The sequence below is a fragment of the Grus americana genome, chromosome 7 (assembly GCF_028858705.1).
Source record: "Grus americana isolate bGruAme1 chromosome 7, bGruAme1.mat, whole genome shotgun sequence".
In the NCBI taxonomy this organism is placed as follows: Eukaryota; Metazoa; Chordata; class Aves; order Gruiformes; family Gruidae; genus Grus; species Grus americana.
Genome location: NC_072858.1, coordinates 24,438,810 through 24,460,151, shown reverse-complemented (window position 1 = coordinate 24,460,151; position 21,342 = coordinate 24,438,810). Strand labels below are relative to the sequence as shown.

The following is a 21,342-nucleotide window of genomic DNA, read 5'->3' as shown; positions in this document are numbered from 1 at the left end:
CACAGAGAGCTGGAAAATCAGGAGTTATCCATGGTGAACGACACTTGCTGATAGATTAATTAATTTATGGGAGCCAACAAGTGCGTGTTTGCACTAAGGTGCAGAATTCTGTTTTCGTACGTGTACTAGAAGATGCAAGTTCTCTGGACCCTGTCCAGTGCCCCAGTGATACATGTTAAATATCACCCATTGCTGCGGCTTTAATAACCTTCCCACTGATGCTGGAAGGCTGCCACACAGAATACAGCCTGTGCGGTACCAGTAGGAGCTTCTTCGTTAAACTTCATTCTCCAGCAGGGCCTGGAAATGACAGCTACTTAATCCCCATCTTTTGCATGAAAGAGATTTTTCCTGTGTAATGTCATCTTGAGTTTATGTAGCATATGTTAATAGGTCAAATGCATCTTGTTGACAAAATTAATTACTTGACTGTTACCTCTCACTTAATTTGTAACTGAATGCTTTAGAAAAATTTATTCTATACTAAATTGTCTGAACATTTTCAGTCAGAATTTATCCTTTAAGCAAAAAAACCCCCAAAATCTACTTACTTATCCTTGGCATCTGAACCATCAATTTTTATGAAAGATAGCAATTCTAGAAATAATTTTGAAAATTACTGAAGATTATGAAAATTATCTACCTCCTCCCTTAACTTCTGATTCATTTCTAACTGCCACAGCTTTATCTCATTTGCTTTCAAAACATACTATATCATATAGTTGTGGCAGAGATTACTATAAAAGGAATGAGTGATTTGGCATAATTTTAGAATGTAAAAGTGATCCGTAATGAAGATCAATAGTAACCTAGAAACTGGGTAATTTTTGTGTGCTGTGCTCTTGTAATAGCCTAATAGAGTATGTAACAAACCTATTTAAGTGTTACAAAACCAGTTTCTAATAGGGGTAGGTAATTTCAGAGAAATGCAGAATATCTTAGGCATTCTGACTGATGTCATGTTTGTTTGACATCTGCAGAATGAGATTAAATAAGTGTTCAGTTTTGATCTGGAAAAGTAGCATTTGCTTCTCCAAGCAATATTGAGTTCTGTTGGAATGTCAGGGAGAAAATAATCTTTAAAGTGCTCTTTAATGGAATGATGAACTAGGATTTTTTTATCTTTGCCATATATTTCACATTTCTCTTACTGAGAAATAAGAGAATTTGAAAAATTCTTTATATACATTTGATAAACTAGAGTCTGAAAAAAGTTTCTTGACCTTACAATATGTGTCTTCTAGTCACAGGTGTTCAAACATCTTCATATTTCCCAGATACAGAATGATAAGGATTCCTAATGTTCGGGTCACATGCTTCATAATCTTGGCAATGGATCAGACACCTGTAGCAAGGGGTGTGCAGACTTACTTGTTAAACATATGCAAATACTGTCTGGCTGGATGTTCTGTTAATCTTTGTGTTACACCTATTTTGGTATTGTAAGGCCATTTTTACTTTCGGGATGGGCAACTTCTTGAACAAATTGGTGAGTTTTGTCTTTTTAGCTATGCACTGATGCCTGAGTAGATTACATTAATTATTCAGTGTAAAATTAGTTGTGTTCTGAAAACGTTCACACACCTTCTGATGGAATTGCATTGTCAAAAAGTCATTTGACAGTACTTCACTTCCCTGCCTGAACTTGTCAGCTGTGAAAACTCACAAAAAATAAATTATAACAAAACTTTTGGCTATTACCTGAGCGTGTCTGCATTACTATCAAAAAGCAGTCAAGGACTGAGTTCCCTAAGCACCTACAGAAATGTCATGGGTGTAGTCCTGAAGTTAAAAATTTCAGCATCCAAAAGCCAAGGGATGAAACCAATTCAAAGCAAATTGCAGTATGTTGTTGTAACTTGGGTACAACAAAGTGCTTGTCTATGTTTGTGTGCAGCACATAACAGAAGTGGTCTGGAGAACCCTGCCAAGTGGTAGTGTGAGGAAGGCCTCCGTGCCATGTTCGGGATGCCACCTCCACCCTCACCAGTGTCTCCATCTGAGGAGCAGTAACACTTAGCAGCTCTCAGGCCTGAGCTGCTCCTATGTAGACGCGGCCACACGGCCTGAGGTTATCTTCTTAATAATATGAAAACTAGTATTTTCATAAGCGGGGGCTTAGAGCCTGGCATCACTGCGGGTGTCTGGGGTGTCCCTGGGGAAAGGCACCTTCCCCTCCCTGTGATTTTTGTATTGCAACACGCACGCCCGGCTAGCCTGGGCTGCCCGTCTCTGTCCCCGCAGGCCCGCCCGAGCGGGGGCTTCCCTTCGCCACCGCCCCCGGCCTCGCCACCCCCGGCCCCGCCGCCGCGAAGCGCGGGAGCCCCCAGCGGACCCGCCGCCGCCGCGCAGTGGCGGGGCGGTGGATGGTGCTCCCAGCAAATGCTCTGAAGTGGCAGTGGCTGGCGGGCACGTTTTAATGATCTAGCGCTTTAGAGCGGCTCAGGGGAAGATCACTGTCATCGCTCCCACTTAAAACAATGATAACTGTTACTCTTCTTAGGTAGGATATAGTATTGTCGTGTTTGCTCGTAATTTATGTGCCGGTTTATCTTTGCCTATGTTTTTTTAGTCGAACTCATGCATTGTTGGAGGAAAACGGTAATGTACTGTACTGCACTTCTGCAATTTCTTCTTAAAACACTTTCCCCACTGTTCCCTTGCCTTCCTGTGAGCATGACATGAAAGAACTGGCCATTTCTTTTTGTTCACGCAGGCTTTGTTGTGACAAGGGATTCTCATAAGGGCAGCATGCTGGCTCTTCTCTTGCCGTGAAGTGTGCTAGCGTTGCCTGAAATCTAGACAAGTCAGGAAAATGCAAGATTATAAATGTCAATGAGGAATCACAGTCTTGCTTGGCAGGGTCACAGTAAGAAGTGCGGTGCTATGTGCGTAAACGGCTGAGTACCTACTGTTTATCCCTTGCTCACCTTTTCATCAGTACTGAGGTGGAAGGGAAGCAAAGGTTACGGTATAACTAAAACCACTTCAGTGTGATTAACGTGCATCGGCGCAGTAAATTGCCTGTGCGTTGGCTGCGAGTGGTAGCATCTCCTTTTCTGAGGCTCCTGCCCCATCTCGTGGCAGTTCTGTGCATTGGGCCCCATGAGAGGAAACGAGATGCTCGCTCCTCAGAGGCTGGGTTATCCATTGCAGGCACGTAACTTCAAAATAGATTTGAACAAAAGCAAGTGCCACCCATCAAAGTTTGAGTGTATGTAGGCCAATCAAGGAAAGACAAAATTACTTTTTCTTTAAGTCTTCATAGAAGTTTTAGTAGAGAATAGTGGCATTTGAAGGCAGGGAAGCTGCCCAATCTGCTGGGAGCTTTGTAGGTGTGAGATTGTTTCCTGTAAAATAAGAGATGAAGTTGGCCCCAACAAGTAGGACTACATCTGGAAATAAGAATTCAATTGCTCTTGTAGATCATTCAGTAATAAAGGTGTCTTTTGGAGGATGGGGGCTTTCCTCAGTGCTATATTTACATTTTCCCTTTAAAACAGTCTTTTTCTGATAGCTCACAAACCTCCAAATTGATCTGATTACCCATATCTTTGATCTGAGGACTTTTAAATTTCATTTCTGTTGCTGAATCTGTTGCTGCATCTTTGTTTTCATAGCAGGATTCTGTAACTAAAAATCCAAAACTAAGAGTTCTGTTTGGCAGTGGTTTTGTTAGTATGAAAAAATGAGCCATTGGCTCCTGTGCAGTGATACCAAGAACATGGCTGGGGTACTGGTAACCTTCTAAGTAAGAAAGTTCATACAGAAGGGCCCTTTGCCATTCAAAGAGCCCACAGACTGTAATTCTAGTTGTAGTGGCTGGACAAGTGTAACAGATATCCAGACCATGAAAAAACAATAATTAAATAGCATCTGATCTTGATTGTCTCTACAGAAACTAGGATATACCAGCAGGTATATCACAGGCTGATGAAGCTCAAATGCTGGAGATTTGCAGGATCCTTTGATGTTAGGTTGGTGAAATACGCCATATATATATATATATAAAAAATCTATATATGTAAAAACTTCAGCCTTTGTCACAAATGATTGGTAGGAAAAAATGTAGTAGAAAAGCTCATGTAGTTGTGAAATTCAGACCTCGTTACCACACAGTCTTTGTAGCTATAAAATTGTCAAACATGGAAAGATGATAAACTTAAACCAATGTAGTCAAAACTGTAAAACCAATGTAGTGAAAACTATAAAATTTCATTATACCTGTATACTTTTCCCTTTTCTTATCCTGACATAAAGTCTGTCAGCATAAATGCCAGCATACGTACGTATAGGCTGGCACTTTAGTCTGGTACATTTTCAGTGAGATACTGTAACTAGTTCCTGAGAGGTCTTTAAAGTGCTGCCTCCTGCTGTTTTCAATGCTGCAATTAATAATAAAACTTTTTGTTATTATTGCAAGTTTACTGGGTTACAAGACTGCTGACATAGATCACAGTCAGGTGAGAAACTTTATTTTTAAGCTTTGCAATTCAAAGCACTCATAAGCTAGCATCCTTGGGAGGCTGGAATCCTCTGTCTCTTTATGTCCTTCCCACCATTAGTCAGCTTATATGTTTGATGGCTCTGTTGCCTCTGAACAGTCAGTATTTTTTCTGTCCATGTGATTGCTTTTACACTTCAGGAGGACATATGTGTAATTTAAGACTAGAATATGACTGTAAAAACAAAAATTGTTCCAAAAATTTTAGAGCAAAACTAGTAGCCTATATAATTTCCCCCCTAAATGTTCTAAAAGTCCCTTTGATGTAGTTTTAAGGCTGAGTCGAGTTGTCTGTCTAAAAATACTGCCATAGCTTGGTTCCAGCTACAGAATATGATAAATTTCTCTGATGTGGCTGGGGTTGCTATTTTTATAGCATGTAAGCATGTTTAAAAATAAAAAAGTTATCCAACCACACCAATGTGCAGTATGTCAGACTTTGCAGGTGCATTTGAAGATGAAGGAGTTGGAACAATAGTGAAGATTTTTTTATCATGGGTGCTGATGTGCTGTACTAATGCCCAGTACATGATGTGATCTTCATGGAACAGCTGCAATTTCAACAGCTGTAGTGATGTTCTGATTTATGTCACTTGGGGATGTTTTGTTTTGACTTGGGCTAAAGTTTTGTGCCACGACACAAAAAAAATTAGGGAAGAATTAGTAAGCAGTGATTCTTAATTACTGCTGCTGAAGTTATGAATATACTGAATTTAGAACATCTGAGCTGTGACTAGCAGAGATACTTTGCGTCATTTCTAATAAATGATGAAACTATCTGTGGATGGTTTTTATTTGTAAATGTGTCCATCTGGTTTTCTGGAATTTTACTGTCACCAAACAGGCGTCAGATCCTAAAATGCATAAGGCCGTGAGTGGCAATGTCTATTGGTTGTCTGTGATTTTCAGCTTCTTTCGTGATCACCTTCTTCTGATAATACTGGGTTTTGGAAGGTTTTATCACACCCAAAGGCCTCCAGCTTAAAATATACTGAGGTAATTAATGCATATGATGTCAAGTCATAGCATTACATACAAAACACTTTCCAGTTATTCAGTAGAGAAATAACATTTCCACTATGCAGTGGGGGATAATAATTTTACTCTCTTGCCAGTTGCACATGTTATTCATTGAAAATATTTTGCCCAGTGGGATATGGAAGCAATTAATTTGATTCTAGTTCCATCTGGAATATTATTTTGTTAAGAATCACTGAAATGTTTGCTCAAAACTTTTTATAGTTATTAGTCTACAATTAAGAGGTTTGCCTTTAATTGTTAATTTACAAATCCAGACCATTTTCTCTCATAGGACCCATTTTTTAAAGCCACTTTTAAAAAAGACAGTTAAATTGTGTAATACTATTTCCAAACTTTCCTGTGGTGTCTGTATTTTCATGTAGTCATCTCAGTCACTGAGCGTGTTCATTTGTTTCATAATAAAACAGGGAAGCTGAGATTAGATGATTTCTCAAAATCTCTTCCAGTTTCATTGCAAGAGCCCAAAACAACTGGTTTATCTCTGTCTAAATTGTTCTGAAAAATTCCAGTGGAGGAGGTTCAATGCCACTCGATGCCATTTATTGTTGTGCTTCACTACTCTTACCAGTAGAGTAATTTCATAATGCTTTGTTTCAGTTTCCCTTCCTGCAACCAGGCTTATTGCTTCTCATCCTGTCTTCCGTAGACACGGAGGACGGTTTGTTTCCTCCTCTGCAGCAGCCTTTTCCTCTTTGAAGAAAAAGTCCTTTGTAGATTTTGCTTCTCTGGATAAAATAAACCAAATATTTTCAGTCTTTTCTCCTTGTCATGTTCTAGGCCATTGATCATCTTTGTTGTGTTCTCATCAAGAAGTATGATGCTCGAAACAAGACACAGCTGAGTGCCTGCCAACTGTGCTCTGGTGCAAGTGTCAGTATGTTTACATTTTTTTACTCAATACTGTTGACTTAAATCCAGCTCATGGTCTGCTATGCCTTCTGGATCTGCTTTAATACCAGTTGTCACTCATCTACATCTGTGTGTTTGAGTATTCCTGTTTGTCTTTATTAGCTTGTTCATTTCTGGTAACTCTGGTTTGCTAAGTTCCCTCCGAATTCTGTTTGGATGCTGGTATACTTGCAGTCCTTCTCAGCTTCAAATATCATCAGTGTATCCTACCAGACGGATGCAGCCTAAATCTAAATGAGTCAACTAGTTGGCTGTAGCTATGAAGCAGGACACGGGAATCGAGCATACTGCTCACGTGGGTCTGCATATGTATTCACGCTTGACTTGTGGATCTACATCCCATTTTACTGTTCATGAAGTATGTAGCATTTGTTCCATAAATTTCTTACATTTTCACTTCTTGAAGTTCCACTTCTTTCACTTGCCAAACGGTTAAACACCACAACCCAAATTCTGCTCAGATTGCCCATTTGTATTATTGCATGGGGTGTGATGGATGTGGAAGGGCTATGCCAGACCAAGTTTGAACCCAGATTTGTTCATTAATGAGTATGCATTGTTTCAAGTATGTCACTTTTTTTATTTTGGCTTGAGGTAGAGGTCTGAAACTTCAGATTACAAGTTTGATGAATGCAGAAGGGTTTGATTCTCTTTTCATGGATAAGCTCTGTTTTCATTTGCCCCAAAGCAAGTGCTCCAGTTAAGTGTCAAAGTGAGATAAAGGCTTGGTGACCAAGTAGTCATATTGCTCTTTATTAGTTCAGGTTTCAATATGCACAAACAAAATCCTCCCACATATACAATTCCACATGGAAGTGGTGTAACATATGCAACAAATGGGTGACTATATGTCATGTTTCACAATAACTTAGTTTATTTAAAACAGATTTTATTTTTAGGTGTTTTGAGTCACATTTTAGTTTCACTTCCATCAAGAAAGCTTCAGCTATATAAGGTAAGGTAGTCTGTCCATTCAGAATTTATCACTTCCTTTTAGGAGCTGATAGGTTAAACTAGCTTCTGCACTCTGGATGCATCAGATACTGCTTTATCCTCATTGCTTAATAAGTTTCTTCTCTGGAAGTATTGAAGATAAGTAGAGTCTTGAGTTCATACTAGTTATGGTCCTACGGCTTCTGAGAGTGTGATCTCTTCTCTTTGGCTGATGCCCATCTCTCAGCTGTTTCTAAATGCTTGTTGGACTCCCATTCTACTTTCTGTTGCCTGCCACGTATCTGAAATTAAGGGAAGATATGCTTAAGAGCAGATTTATGATATCAGAATTTGTCTTGTATGTATGGTAGTACCCACCAGATATCTAATATCTTCAAAAAAACATTCCCTCTCTAGTATTTCTGTTGTCATTCTGCAATGGTGTTTGCCAAGCTCCACACACAGTTCTCTAGGCTGCTTCTCTTCCTCCTCACCAGCACCACAACCTGGATTGTCCTCTGCTCACTCTCTGTAAGGAGGGAAAGAAAATGTTTCCTGTGAGTTCTGTTGCAGGAAGAGAAAGTTTTGCAAAACAGTGCTCTCATCTTCTGCCCTTCTTTTTCCCAGGCTCTGATAACTAGCCAGCCAGATGATATCGTAGTTGTGGGGCCAAAGTCATGCAGAGAACATTGAAAGAGACTGTATGAAGTATTATAGCAGCAAAGCAGAGATGTATGAACACTGTATGTTTGTTTAAAGATTTCATTTTTGTTGGGGCAGTTTATCTAACATAAAGTAAAGCACAAATAAGATTGCATACCCAAAACAGCATCTAAATTTCCTCTACTCTCAATACTCTCTTTATTCATACTTTCTCCACAGCTTCCTAAATTTCAAAATGAGAGAGACATAAATGCAAATTTTGTTTATCACTCCTTTTTCATTCTTATTTATATTCATAATGATGGCAATAAGTTGAAATTTAAATTGTACTGACTTTATTCATAGAAAAAGCCCATAGAAGTCGATGACGAATGTGCTGTTTATTACAATGATAATAATATGGAATCGCCCTGAAGATACTTATATTCTCCACATGTTGGAAATCTGTTGACTTTAGTACTTTGATAAATGTTTAAATGAAAGAAATACTGAAGTGAGAAAGCTGTAGCATCCTAAAAGACATGATTAAAACATAGTATATTTTTGTCTATATTACTATTTACCATTGCTTACTTTGTGCCCAAAGTATCCTCTGCCAAGACTGGTCAGGCTATCCTGTTAGTTACTGTGTAGAAAAGCAGTGAAGTGGTGCCTTCCTTCTCTTCTTGCACAGTCTCCAGTCTCACAATCTCTCGCAGGAGATCTCCAACTTGTCATCTAGAAACAGTGCAATTTTAACTCCCTGCACAAACTTTAATCAGCAGTCCACAAACAGCACACTTTTACTGAATAACTCTACCCTATACAGTGGTAACCTCTACTAATACATTTCTGTTTGCAGATCCCAACCACAAATTGTATTGCCAAACAGTTTGCAATCCAGTATTGTTGGTAATCATTTCATGTTTAAGTAGTGCTTGCTGTCCCTGTACGAGACACAGCTGTCAGCATGTTACTCACAGTACGTTCACACAGTTGTCAACTCTCCCACCTCCTGACAAATCATACCCAGGCAGATCTCTAGGAGAAAGGAAGTACTGTCCCACCCATTTTATAGAAGGGAAATGGAAGTAGATGACATGTGACTTAACAATAGCAGAGCTGGAAATAGTCCAGTTATTACCTGCTTCAGTCTTGAATCTAAAGAACAACTTAACTTCATTAAGGTTCTTGTTCCTATCATGCCATCACCAATGTGCAAGGTTCATGTACCCAGACTACAATAAGCTACAAGATGTAGCATGCTTCTAACAGATACCAGTGTGCTTTTTGGAAAGAATTTAGTTTATGCATTTTCCCTTGATTTTTTAAAAGATTGCTATAGTTGAATCTGTTCCTGAGCAACTCAGAGTTCACAGTTGCCTTGCTATGAAGACATCAACCAGTCTAACAATGAGTTGAATTTATGTAGCTCATCTCTTTTTGATTTGAAAAATGGAAAAAGAAATTTTTTTCTCTTTGGAGGTTTTTTTACATTCTTTGGTGTGTATATCATGAAAAAAAAAACCTCACTTGACCAAAAAGTGGACTGTCTTTAAAAAGAACCAGTTCTGCTCATTTGTAGTCAGAGCACTGCTTGTAGGCCACAACAAATTTCTTGCTCGAGACTTTTAAAAAATGTTTCTGAAATCTGTAGTCATTCATCATTAAGCAGCTAGTGACTGGGACCAAAAGGTTTGTATGAGCACTCCACGAGGAATGATTGCACATACATGTTTGAATTTTTTTTCTGAATTCTTAAATTATCTATAATGAGAAAATAAACATTAATATGGTCTGATCTACAAAAATCAGTTAAATTTTACTAGCAGTCTTGCAATTTGACCCCAAATTCTGCATTTGTGAGAAGAGATGAATACCTAACAAATTTTTGGGTACTAACTTTTTTAAAAACAGGTAAGCCAAATTGCTAGTCTGAGATTTTTTGACTGGTAGCTACTGGAGTCTTGCTGGGTCACTGTGTTATTTGGTTAGGATGGATAGGACTGCTAACTTCAGAAATTAGCCTGCTAATTAGGCTGCTAATTTGTTCCATGATGGCCATTTCAGTGTAGGAAGTCATTTAATACTTGACAGGATATTATTATATGTGCACGCCTTTTACTTTCACAATTACAATATTTGGCATCTTGATGCTATAATGCAAACTCTTCTCTAAATTTGCTATAAACACTGTTTATAGCAGCATCTCCAGTCAAAGCAGACAGCACATGCTCTTTAGAATGTTGAAGTGATGCTAGGATCTCACTGTGATCTTCCCTTAACCATTCTAAAGAAAAGACCTTGAGAATATTTTCTGCTTTTTTTTGTCTGCCTAAACAAAATAATGTCTTTATCAAGGACTTACATTGAGTTCTTTTTTGAAAAATAAACTGAAATATAAATGAATGTTGCTGTTCAGATATAATTTCTATCTAAGATTTTGTTTAGCAGTACTAGAGTCACCTTCAAATACTCCTCTTTGAAAATTAGTGACCACAAAGAAGTACTGAGGAAAACTGAAACTATTGCTTTCCCTTTAGCACCTTTCTATGATATTACTACATTGCATTCTTCCATGTTCAGCAACATTTTAGTAAAGGTAATGAGTGATCTTCCAAAACTACTCTCTTGATTCCCCCCCTCAAGTGATTTGGGTCTTATTGCAAAGCAGTTCTGGAGCATGAGAACTGTCTTCCTGTAAGGTGAAGCCTAAGGGGATGTTTTACTTTACAAGTTCACTAGTGTTCTGCAACCACCTGAGAAGGGCTGTTCCACAGGGCTGGATAGGAGTCCTGAAGCACCTGCAGCATGGATGTCAGCTCCTCAGCAGTACTGTTCATCTCATGCTCTGTGGCTTGCTAGTGCACACATTTTTCTAGCACTCTAGCCCCAAGTAGTTCATATGAAATGCTTTAGTAAACAGAATTCAAACACTTGTGTTTTACCAAGGGACTTCATAATTCAGATTAGAACTTAATAACAGCAGTTTTGAGTCATACCCTTCCCTTTTCAAGAGAAGGGGAACAGACACATAAGAATAATAGGGTGTTTAATGATTTTTTAACATCCATAATACAAACAATAAATTAAACAGTAAAAATTATTAAATAAAGCTTGAGGTTCCAGCCCTCATACAAATAATTCAAGTTTATAAAACAAAAACAAGTTTAAAAATAAAACCAGCATAAGTCTTGGGAAAAAAAGTAGTAGTTTCCATATACTATCAGTTAAATTAATGGAAATAAAGTTCTGACTTTTGACATCTGCAGCATTCAAAGGGTACTGAGTCCTTAAATCCTCTCCTAGGTGCATAGGTACATGGAGAGAGGTTGCATTATCAGGCTTTTCAGGGGAACTCAGACACCTTCAGATGCAACCTAGAAGTCCAGTGAAGTTTACAATTTGCCTTCTTACAGCACAGTTCTTAAGTGGAATACATTAAGAGTTCATAATGCTGACACAGCTACAGGTGCCATCCTTAAGATTTTGCTAAATGTTGGGTCTATAGTAGTGAACCCTGTATATGTAGTGGTGCCCCAGTCTAAGTAGACTTTGGTCCTTCAAGCATTAGTGATAATAATGCCAATACTGTTTCTTTCTCCTTCTGATGCAAAGCCCAATCACCTCTGTCTTAACAGGTTAGGTTTCCACAATAGGAGTCTTAGCATTGTTCAGTGTGATGAGAGGAGATTGTAACTCAAGTATTCACTTTATATATGGCCTGAGTGTAAGTTAGAACTTTACCAAGACTTCCAGACCAAATGCTGGTTCATAAATAAAATGGACTGATAACTTGATATGCATAGTATCATGCATGGGAATACTCATTTAAATGTTAAATATTTTAGCTTCCCATGGAGTGGTTTTCAGGTAATTCAGAGTAGTAAGATATGTATCAGCCATCTCTCTGCCTCAGGAACACCGATGTGAGTGGCAGACCACATGAGCCTTTAAAAGGAAAGCCCCTTATGACATTCAGGACTTTAGTGTCCTAGCATCAGTATAGGCTTAGTCCTGTTCATTTGAGTCCAGGTGTAGAAAAAAGGTCACTTTGGTTCAGGGAGAAAACGACTCTTGGCAATTACTGCATTCATATTGGAGTCAATCCAGTTAAGGTATTGAGTAACTCTGGTGTAAACACCAGGCTTGTTCTTTTTTGCACAGCCATCACCCCAGCTGACAATCCCATAAAGCGTCATCCTGCCATTGTGCTCACACACCATGGGGCCACCGGAATCTCCCTGACAATAGAAAAAGAACATATTAGGCCATTTTCTGCAGATTGAGCCTCTATAACAGAAGGCCTGTGATTGTTTTTCTAGAGCGAAACAAGCTAGTAATATCTATGAGCTAATTTTTTTATTTTTGAGAACACTGCAAAGATGGAACAGAAGGCTCAGCATTTGCTGTGACTTGAACATAGTCTATGAGGTTCTCTAGTTCCCCCTAGCAGAGCACAGAGAATATAGTTACCTTGCACACAACACTTCATCTTAAGTTTATAATCACAGATATTAGGCTAGTGATGTAAGGTCAAAGCCACAGCCAACACACCAAATTTTCCTCACAGAATCAATTGTCTCCTTGTTTATAAGGTACTTTTACCCAAGGACAACAGTTGTTCTTTTTAGTGGCTTATATGGCAACTCTGCCCAGTGAGGGTGCAGGGAAGAAAAATCTAGTTGAGGAATCTGCAGAGGGGCTTGGTGCCCCCCAGTAGTTTACCCTGTATCCCTTTGCAGATCTATAGTTAACTTTAAGCGCAAGCTGAGATTGAAATAGTTGCTGTATTCCTCTGATGCATATCTACCAGCCATTGCTTGAACAGATTGTAAATAAGGCCTTGAGGAATAACAATGGCTAAGATACTGCACTTCTTGCTCCTCCAGAAGAGGGTCTGGACTGGGGTAACACCTAACTCTAGGTCTCAACCTCCTTCCATTTTTTGGCCACACTACAGGTCAACTCCACTGGATGTACAGAACTCCTGCTACCTAAAGACAGACTTTTCTAACTAGTAGAATTACAAGATGCCACCAGATAATTCATATAGTGTACATGCATTTAAACTCATTTAGAAGACAAAACAAACCAGTTTTACCTTGCATGCATCAGTCTCCCATATGGGATCTCCAGCACAGACCATGTTGTCAGTAACTCTGATATCATCGTAGTAGTCACGTTTGCATTTTGTCTGTGATATTAAGTTTACAGTGGCTGACATCAGTCTTTGAGCATAGTAAATGTCATCTGCAAACAAAAGATTTAATTATTTTAGTCATCCAAGACAAACCCAAAAACTCTAATACACACTTTCAGCACATAAAAGAACTATTCTAGTTTGATTTGAGGCTCTTATTTTTCTCTTTAAAACTTATTCATTAACAGTAAAATTAAACCAATCTGCATAAGCTAGAAATAAGTGTTCCAAATGCAAACTATAAAGCTTGGGTTTTAGAGAGAGAGTTTGATAGTTTTTGAAGGAAGTTCCACACAAATACAATCCTTTGTTATTCCTCCAGCACAGCTTTAGTTTTTTCTACTCCTCACATCAGGAATGAAAAAAAAAATTGCTGTGTTTTACATCTTGGTTTACTTTGTATGGTTGACAAGTGAGAAGCATCAGACAGGAGATGCCATGGACAACTAGATGATATCAAAGATCATCTTTGAGATGCACATGGAGTACATAAAATAGAAGGGAATCTTTTTTAATCCTTTGCAGATCATGGTATAAAAACCATCCAGTTACCACATTGCGCAAGTACAACCTTGGAAAGAAAAGTCATTCACTCACAAAAATCTTGTTTGCCATAGCCAGATATTTCACACCGGGTATTGTCTTGTAAATAAAGGTTCTTCTCTGGCAAGCAGACTGTTCTGACATATTTGGATTCTACTGCACACTGTCCAGAGGGTGTTCTTATCCTTATCAAAGCTAAGAAACAAGCAAGAGAAGATACAGTTAGATTTGTAAAGCAAGTTTTCCCCTCTCAAGTTCTGAGAATAGGAGTATCATGTAGAATTAATGGGAATAGTTGCAATTACATTCAGTTCTGGTTACATATGGTTCTTCTCATTACTTTTGGAATGACACTGGGTCATTATTTAGTATTAACAAAATTAATTTCCCAGCATGAAAATCAAACATTCCAACTTGAACTTCATTCCTGGAAGGATAGGGGGTGATAGCTCAGGCAAGATTTCTCTGCAAATGTATCTTCAGGTGTTTTCAAACCTCAACTTCCTACCTGGCTGTAAAGGGTGGCACCCACTGCCCTGCTGAAGAGGGGGCAAGTTTATACTGTAATTCTCACTAGAAGGGCTTGTGAAGCTATTCTGAGTCTTTTTCCTTAGCAGCAGGAATTTGGAATGGGTGGTAGAGTTTTAAGTGTCAAGTCTGCTCTGTGCAAGTTGCAAAAACGATCTCTAACTTTGTTGGTTTAGGGATAGGCTTGTGAAAGCCAGAGAGACTTATGAAAGGCTGATTAATTCAGAATAACCTTCAGCTAATGTGGTACCTGATATAGCATTCCCCTACTATATGATGAAGCTTACTGTGCATGCATTTTTTCATCGTGTACTATACACACAGTGTGATCTCTGTAACAATGTCATCTCCACCCCACAGAGTTCTGGGCCTACTGTGCTCAAGTCAGAGCAGCCATACTGCATGTGTATAGGACCATCCTGCCCCATTCTGAATAGCTAGACCTGGTGTGCATGTGTTTCTGCTGACAGGCAGCCCCTCCAGTTGGGAAGATGGTAGAAACAGGATGCTTGCCACCAGCACTTATGGAAAAGCCATGCCTTGTACAGGTCCAGAGATAAGACAGGCCTATAGTTGACTGTGTGCCAGGTAATGCATCTGACACATGCCATGCACCAGATTTACACAAGTGGAAAAGAATCTCTCTTAGCACAGGCCTAGTTCTCAGAAGCACCTAGTTCTTGTTCCCCTTCATCTCACCTCTGGTTCTACTTCTTTTAAGAGATGTATGCCACTATTATGTAGCCTTCAGCTATCCTCAATGTTTTAGAGGTTCATATTAAGATGACTCTTACCAATATCGTTCTCATTGCCACCTGTGTCATCTGTAAAGTCAGGGTGAGAGATGATGTCATCAACCATGAATACTTGTTCCTTATCATCAGTAACATTCAGTATAGACTTTCCAAGGAAGACTTTGTAGATGGATTTGTTTTGTGGTTTTTTTGACCTGAGAGAATAAAGATATTCATGAAGACTACCAGTTTGAGAGTGAGGTCAACAGTTTAGATCAAATCCCAGTTCTGTGTCATGTTTACTTTAATGCTGACAAGAAAAAGCAAAATTTAGTCAGCTTTGAAAGTTGATCCAGTATTCTAAAAGAAAGCATTTCAGTTTTCCATTTGAAGGGATTAAGATATATGTTCAGGCATTTTGAAATGCACACCTAGCTAGCCGCTACTAATGCCAAGCATTGGCAATGAGAATCCCCTGCAGGATGCCAGGGGGATCAGCTTTCCACAGGGGGAAAAAAACCCCAAAAGACATCCATGAATTTAGTGCTCAACAGCTCATCACCTTTCAGTACAACCTTTAAGTTTGGGGAACAGCTGAGGTAAAATGAAACCTGGTTCCAGTTTAGGCTAAAAAATGTTTAAATTGCATAATCCAGTGTTTGCAGCTTGTAGCTCATTCTGCTAGACTTAGACTCCCAGATGCTTAATGTTTATGGCTGTTCCTCTTGTTTTGCTGAAAGAACATCCTTACTACAGTACATTTTGAAGGGTTGCTCAGTGATCATCCCACAAAGAAATCAGAGGTAAATAGGAAGGATGCAGAACTGTAAACTTACGGAGTATTAAAACAGTGTGCTGCTGTAAGTACCCAGCAAGGGTCAATGAGGCTGCCACCACACAGAAAATGGTCTGTGCCCCTTATGTTTTGGAAGATGCCAGCTATCCAAGGCTGAGACTCAACTTCTGCCTGGCTTCCACCAACAATCTTGAAGTACTTGCTGATGCTCCTTTGACCACATGCATGCCCTATGAAAGGAGAAATTTTGTTCAGATGTTCTTACAACTAAGCACCAACCTTGTGCTATTAAAAAAGCAACAGAAACCAGTTGTCTTAAAACTAATGTTACTTACCACACTTCTCTATGTTGCAGGGCATTTCTTGAATGGTGAATCCCTTTTTAATGTAACACCAGGGCCTGCTTCTTCCATTTGGGTTTCTAGAAGATAAAGGAAGTGTTCTTCTCATAAAGACTTAAAGTATCTTAGAATTCTGTCTTGAAAAGGCCAAAAGTGACTGTTGCAAGATATGCCAGAGAAAACTAACAACTGACTATTACTGGTGCTTACTTGGAATTTTGCAGTACAATCAGCTTTAGTACTGGGAACTCTATACGCTTCAAAGAGTCACATTCCAAATATTTTTAGTCAAAATTAATCTCTAATATTATAGTGGGTTTTGTTTGTGGGTTTTTAAATGTACTGTCACTGAAGGCACTTATGGGGATGTGACAATAGAAATCATCCCAGAAAGATGCTTTTCTTACCTGCAGTAGCTGTGTTTGCCCAGTCCAAGCTGCAAAGCATTTCTCAAGTGAGCATGGTAATGACCCCTTCTGATTACTGAGGGAAGGTCCCATGGCAGACATGCATCTTCTGTTGCCATTCCTCTGTAGTCCTCCCCATTCTTAGTATAGCATACACTGTCAGAGTCTGAGAAAATAAGTATTTTGTTAGAACAATTATAAACAACAACATGCTGCTGAGACAGAAATAATCTGTATGGATCCTTCTAATAAGAAAAAAGTTCATGCATATCACTTGGAAACAGATAATGCAAAGATCTGGACTGATTACATATTCTATTAAATTTGTTCTATATGAATTTTGAGCATCAAGTATCTTATGCTTTAAAGCATGCCTATTGCTTCTTTAATAGTTTCAGTGTACTTTACAATATAATCAGTTCTTCTGCTTCTGAATACTCCCAAACAAGCTCACACACACCCCCCCCAAAATATTTGTGAAGAGATAGGCAACATTACATTTTTTGTCCCTGCCTCACTAGAGATCCTGATTTTGCACCAATATTTAGCTGTTTCTCCTCACTCAGCCTGTTAGTATAAAGCACTAAAGGATATCCAGTCATTTGTTTATGGATAATACTTTCACGTGGCATTTCATAGTCATGATTTGCTTATCTTTTTAGGTCTTTTCAATCTATTTAGTATTAAGGAAGATACTCTACCTAGTTCACAGTGAATCCCAGTGTACCCTTCTGGGCATATGCAACGATTAATTCTGCTGAAGAGGTAATAGGTAATGCAGGTTCCTCCATTCAAACAATGGCATTCTGCAAGTAAAAAGACATCACTAATTAGAGGCAAAACATTTGAATGAATGAAATGTAGTTGCAAACTAAGTTTTAGATGTTTAAGTATCATTAAGAGTCTTCCTTCTTATATCAAGATGTAATTGCAGGTTAATAAGTTTTTAGGTTCAAGTGGAACAGGCAGATATTTACCCTTGTGATCTGATCTGTGTTTATATAGCAGCTGGTAATGCTTCTTGCCATAAACCTAAAGAAAAAGAAAAAAGGTTTTAAAGAACAGTTTCTTTCATGTGGTTTGATTATCTTTTACATGCCTAAGCTCTCTTCTTTACTGCATACCTTCAACAGTTCAGTTTTTTGCATTAAGTTACCAGCTGAACCTGCTCTGTGGAATCTGGATGTGATTGAGAAGTAGAACTCTACTTGAGCAAAAGCAGAACGGAGAAGAAAAACCACTCACCACACAAAAAGACCCAGGAAAACCCTACCAGTCTGGTTCACTGCATCAGGTCAAGATAGCAGTTCTCTCTGCTGTAAGGACCTAAGCAGCTGTCAATGCTCAGTCTCCCTAAAACAGGGAAAGGAACTTCTCCCTTTCCACCTCTCAGCCACCAAGCAGTGCAGCAAAGGTGCTATATTCTCCAGCTGCCTCTGTCATTTTGGTGACCTTGGTGCCTCATTTGTGCTATGGAAGAAAAGCCAGTAGATTTATACATTAGATTCTTGCCCTGTACTTCAGGTCCTGCCTCTGCTTTGCAGAAATATTTCTTTCTCCATGGAATTAAATAAGATTAGGCTTTTAGTATACTTTTCCCAGAGGTCAGGTGGGCTTGCCTGAGCTAAACCAAGTGATGGTAACAATATAATTCCATAATGCTGGTGAATGGCTCTACATATCACCTGTCATAAGTTGATAGTTAGAAATATTCAAATTCATCTATTGCTCCTTTTTTAGCATCACACTTTCAAGTAGGGAAGGTAGAAATTTAGTTTAAGCCCAGTATGCACCTCCATGAAAGACCAGTGAGCTCTTGGTACTCAGTATCCAGGTCTAAAATACATTAAGAGAAAAATAGAAAAAGCTACAGTTCTTGCTTATTGCATGATGTCTTCACTATTGGAATGGTAGCAGAATCAGAAGAAAAACCAAAGGGTTCAAAACCCTATTTGTTGGGGGTATATGTGCAGCAGACTTAATATGTACATGCAAAGGCAGCAAAAAGGAGAATTCAAGTCAAAAGCAGAAGTATAATCAGAATAGAAGTGGTTCCAAGTCAACCCCCCCACTATTTATTTCAAAACTTACAGAATCTAGTCCCGTGACAAGTGTGCCCAGAGTTACTGTGAGGAAGATTAGTAACTTCATGTTGTTAGTTAACATCTCACTTTGTTCCTCTTCTCTCCGTATTATTTTGATTCTGAAAATAAAAGAGGAACTTAGTGTCACATCGCAGCTTGCAGTGTCAGCTTTCTTGTTTCTGTTGTCTTCAGAGTGAATCACAACAATTGATAGAAGAATTAAGTATTGACTGGCTGTGGAATATCTGCTTATTGTTTCCATAAATTAAATTAGAGGTTGTTGTTTGAAGCTTTTTTTATACATTTAGCAATACAACCAAGTTTTTTAGAGTTTAAATGAAGCAGAGAAAGGAAAATCAGAAAAATCCATACTCAGTTTCTGCAGTGGACTAACACAGAAATTGGCAGATGTATTTAGTTGCTGCCTCTGACCCCTACAAACTCTTGCAAGTCTAGTCTTGATGTTACCTCACTTATACACACTATTAGAGAGGCTTAGAACATATTCCGTCTTGATTTCTTATATACAGCTGGATTTTGTAGCCAAGCATGTATAGCAATCTTTCCAAGAGTAACTGTTAAAAAACTAGCCTGTAAAAGCAACAGGGGGAAGAGAGCTAGAATGTGCCAATATCATTTTTATTTCTAATTGCAGTGCAAGTCATGGGATTATTTTTTTAAAGCATCCTCAGTTCTAGAAAACTGGAAAACTTGATTTTTTGAAAGATTCCATAGGAATCTTAGTTATATTTACATCAGCAATCAGTGCAGTAGGAGAAAGTATGCAGAACTGAGCTGGTGCTGAAGCCCTGCTCCACACTGTATCTGCTTCAAATGTTTCTACACTGGACTAGCTCTAGTTTGGTCCTGCAGACTGAATGCCTGCTGGCATACACTGAAGCACATCTTCCAGTTCAGTTTTATTCAGAAGAAACATAGTGCAAGTACTCTAAAGCCATTCAGTGTGAGCCAAAACATGGGGAACAGAGATGATCTCTGGATTCATTTGGAAAAAAAATCTGACACAATCCAGACCAAAATGTTAATGTAGATACATCCTTTACTTGTGAGCAGGTTTCATAATGCAAGAAAGCAAATCACACCTCAGGTACTTCAACATACACACTTCTCAGATTCAGCAGATAGATTTTTCCTTAAGCATTATTCATATCAAGATAATTATTTTTGAGCACATTTGGCAGTCATGCAAGTAATTTGTCATTTGTTACCATAATTAGTATCTCAGGCCCAACCTTAGCATCACAAATAGCAGTACTACTGATTTCTTGTGAAAATTATGATATACTGTAGCATGTAGAACAGCTCTTCCCCACTGCTGAAAGACTGCATCACACGAGATTTTTATTTTTCAATTTAAAGAGCAAACACTTAATCCTGTCCGACTTCTGGCTGGTATTTTTGCCCGTAAACCCTACGTCGGTTTGTAAGGCATGGCACTTACCAGCGCAGGAGCCCGAGGAGCGGCGCGGTCAGGGTCAGTGCCGGGCCCGGTGCCGGGAAGGATGGCAGGCTCGGAGCGGCAGCTGCTGGCGGCGCAGCGCAGGGCGGGCGCTATAAAAGCCGGTCCGGGGCGGGGCCGCCGCCGTTACCGCCCCGGGCGGGTCCCGGGTCCGGGTCCGTGCCCGCCTCTCCCCCTCCGCCCCTCCTTCCCCCCCACTTCCCGACCCGCAAACGCCTCGGTGCTTGCCTGCTGCAAACAAAAGCTGCTGGAGTGACTCAAGGGGGAAATTTTAAACGCTGCTTTTTAGTTTCGGGGGGTGGGGGGAGTACGTTCAGGGCGAGCAAACTGCATTCGGAGTTGGGTTTCTGTAAGGGGCTCCTTGGCTTCCCCGCCACAGGCAGCAATTTCTTAGGGGCATTTAAAAAAAAAAAAAAACAAAAGAGAAATGTGAGTGACAGCTATGAGAATAATGACTTGTGTTGAAACACGCCTAGAGATATGAACAAGCATGGTGTATTTAATTCATATGGTGCTACCCATAATGAGAGAAACACAAATGATTTAGTAATTAATAGAGGATTAAATTGATTCGGTTGTGGGTTAAACACAGCCCGCTGGGAGGGGGTATTGGGCCAGAATGTGTGCTTGAGGCACTGAATGTGTTTTCAGAGAGCTGCCTCCAGCCAAAACACAGGACATTTGAGGCGAGCAGGGTGCATTCCTTATGCCAGCTAGAATCTATTAGGACACAGGGCTCACAGCAGTGACTAAAGTCACCTTCTCCAAAGCTACTTACAGTTCCCTGACCCCTAAGCAATCTTCTGCTCCTGAGAAATTGGTCATGGTTTTCCCATAATTTCTGTCTTCCAAAGAAATATTCGCAGTGGGGTCGTTTCATAAGATGTGGATGGAGATGTGACCTGGCAGACATCTAAGAATGCAGGCCCAGCAAAACAGATAGTCTTTTCTAGCCCAGCCAAACGTTATGCTGTGACGTTGTAACAATGCAGTGAAAAACAGCAAACCAGCACGTAGTATTTGTGGGTATATTCATAGCATTTCGCTTCAGGTAGTGCAGGCGACTAAGCTGAGGCAAGTCTCCATAGCCTGTATAGCTGATGAAAAGCAGTTTCTTCAGAAGTCAGGTCAGAGCAGGAGTTGACCTGAATTTCCTTCAATAGAAATGTTTTCATAACTGGACAATTCAGAGCTTAA

The 21,342-nt window shown here is 39.4% G+C and overlaps 1 protein-coding gene and 1 long non-coding RNA gene across 5 annotated transcripts in view; one reads left to right on the top strand and one right to left on the bottom strand.

Moving 5' to 3' along the window:
* The window catches only part of LOC129208967 (uncharacterized), a 118,888-nt gene that overhangs the window by 38,792 nt on the left and 58,754 nt on the right, over positions 1-21,342 (top strand). The window contains exon 3 of the long non-coding RNA XR_008577935.1: positions 6,323-6,415. This is a non-coding gene — a long non-coding RNA (uncharacterized LOC129208967). The remainder of the gene's footprint in view (positions 1-6,322; positions 6,416-21,342) is intronic.
* PLAU (plasminogen activator, urokinase) lies at positions 7,214-20,220 on the bottom strand. 4 transcript variants are annotated; one of them, XR_008577933.1, is made up of 13 exons: positions 20,128-20,220; positions 18,673-18,784; positions 17,559-17,613; positions 17,283-17,387; positions 16,582-16,747; positions 16,169-16,254; positions 15,874-16,063; positions 15,098-15,252; positions 13,830-13,970; positions 13,134-13,282; positions 8,624-8,767; positions 7,766-7,916; positions 7,214-7,689 (listed from the first exon to the last, which is right to left on the bottom strand). XR_008577933.1 is itself a non-coding variant. In XM_054832561.1 (12 exons), the coding sequence occupies exons 2-11, from the start codon at positions 18,745-18,747 to the stop codon at positions 8,669-8,671; spliced, it is 1,221 nt and encodes a 406-aa protein (XP_054688536.1). In that variant the 5' UTR covers positions 18,748-18,784; positions 20,128-20,220; the 3' UTR covers positions 7,214-7,916; positions 8,624-8,668. The 4 variants fall into 4 exon arrangements, 2 of the variants coding, with proteins under 2 accessions (XP_054688536.1, XP_054688535.1); XR_008577934.1 differs by having other exon boundaries at positions 7,214-7,916; positions 8,614-8,767; XM_054832561.1 differs by having other exon boundaries at positions 7,214-7,916.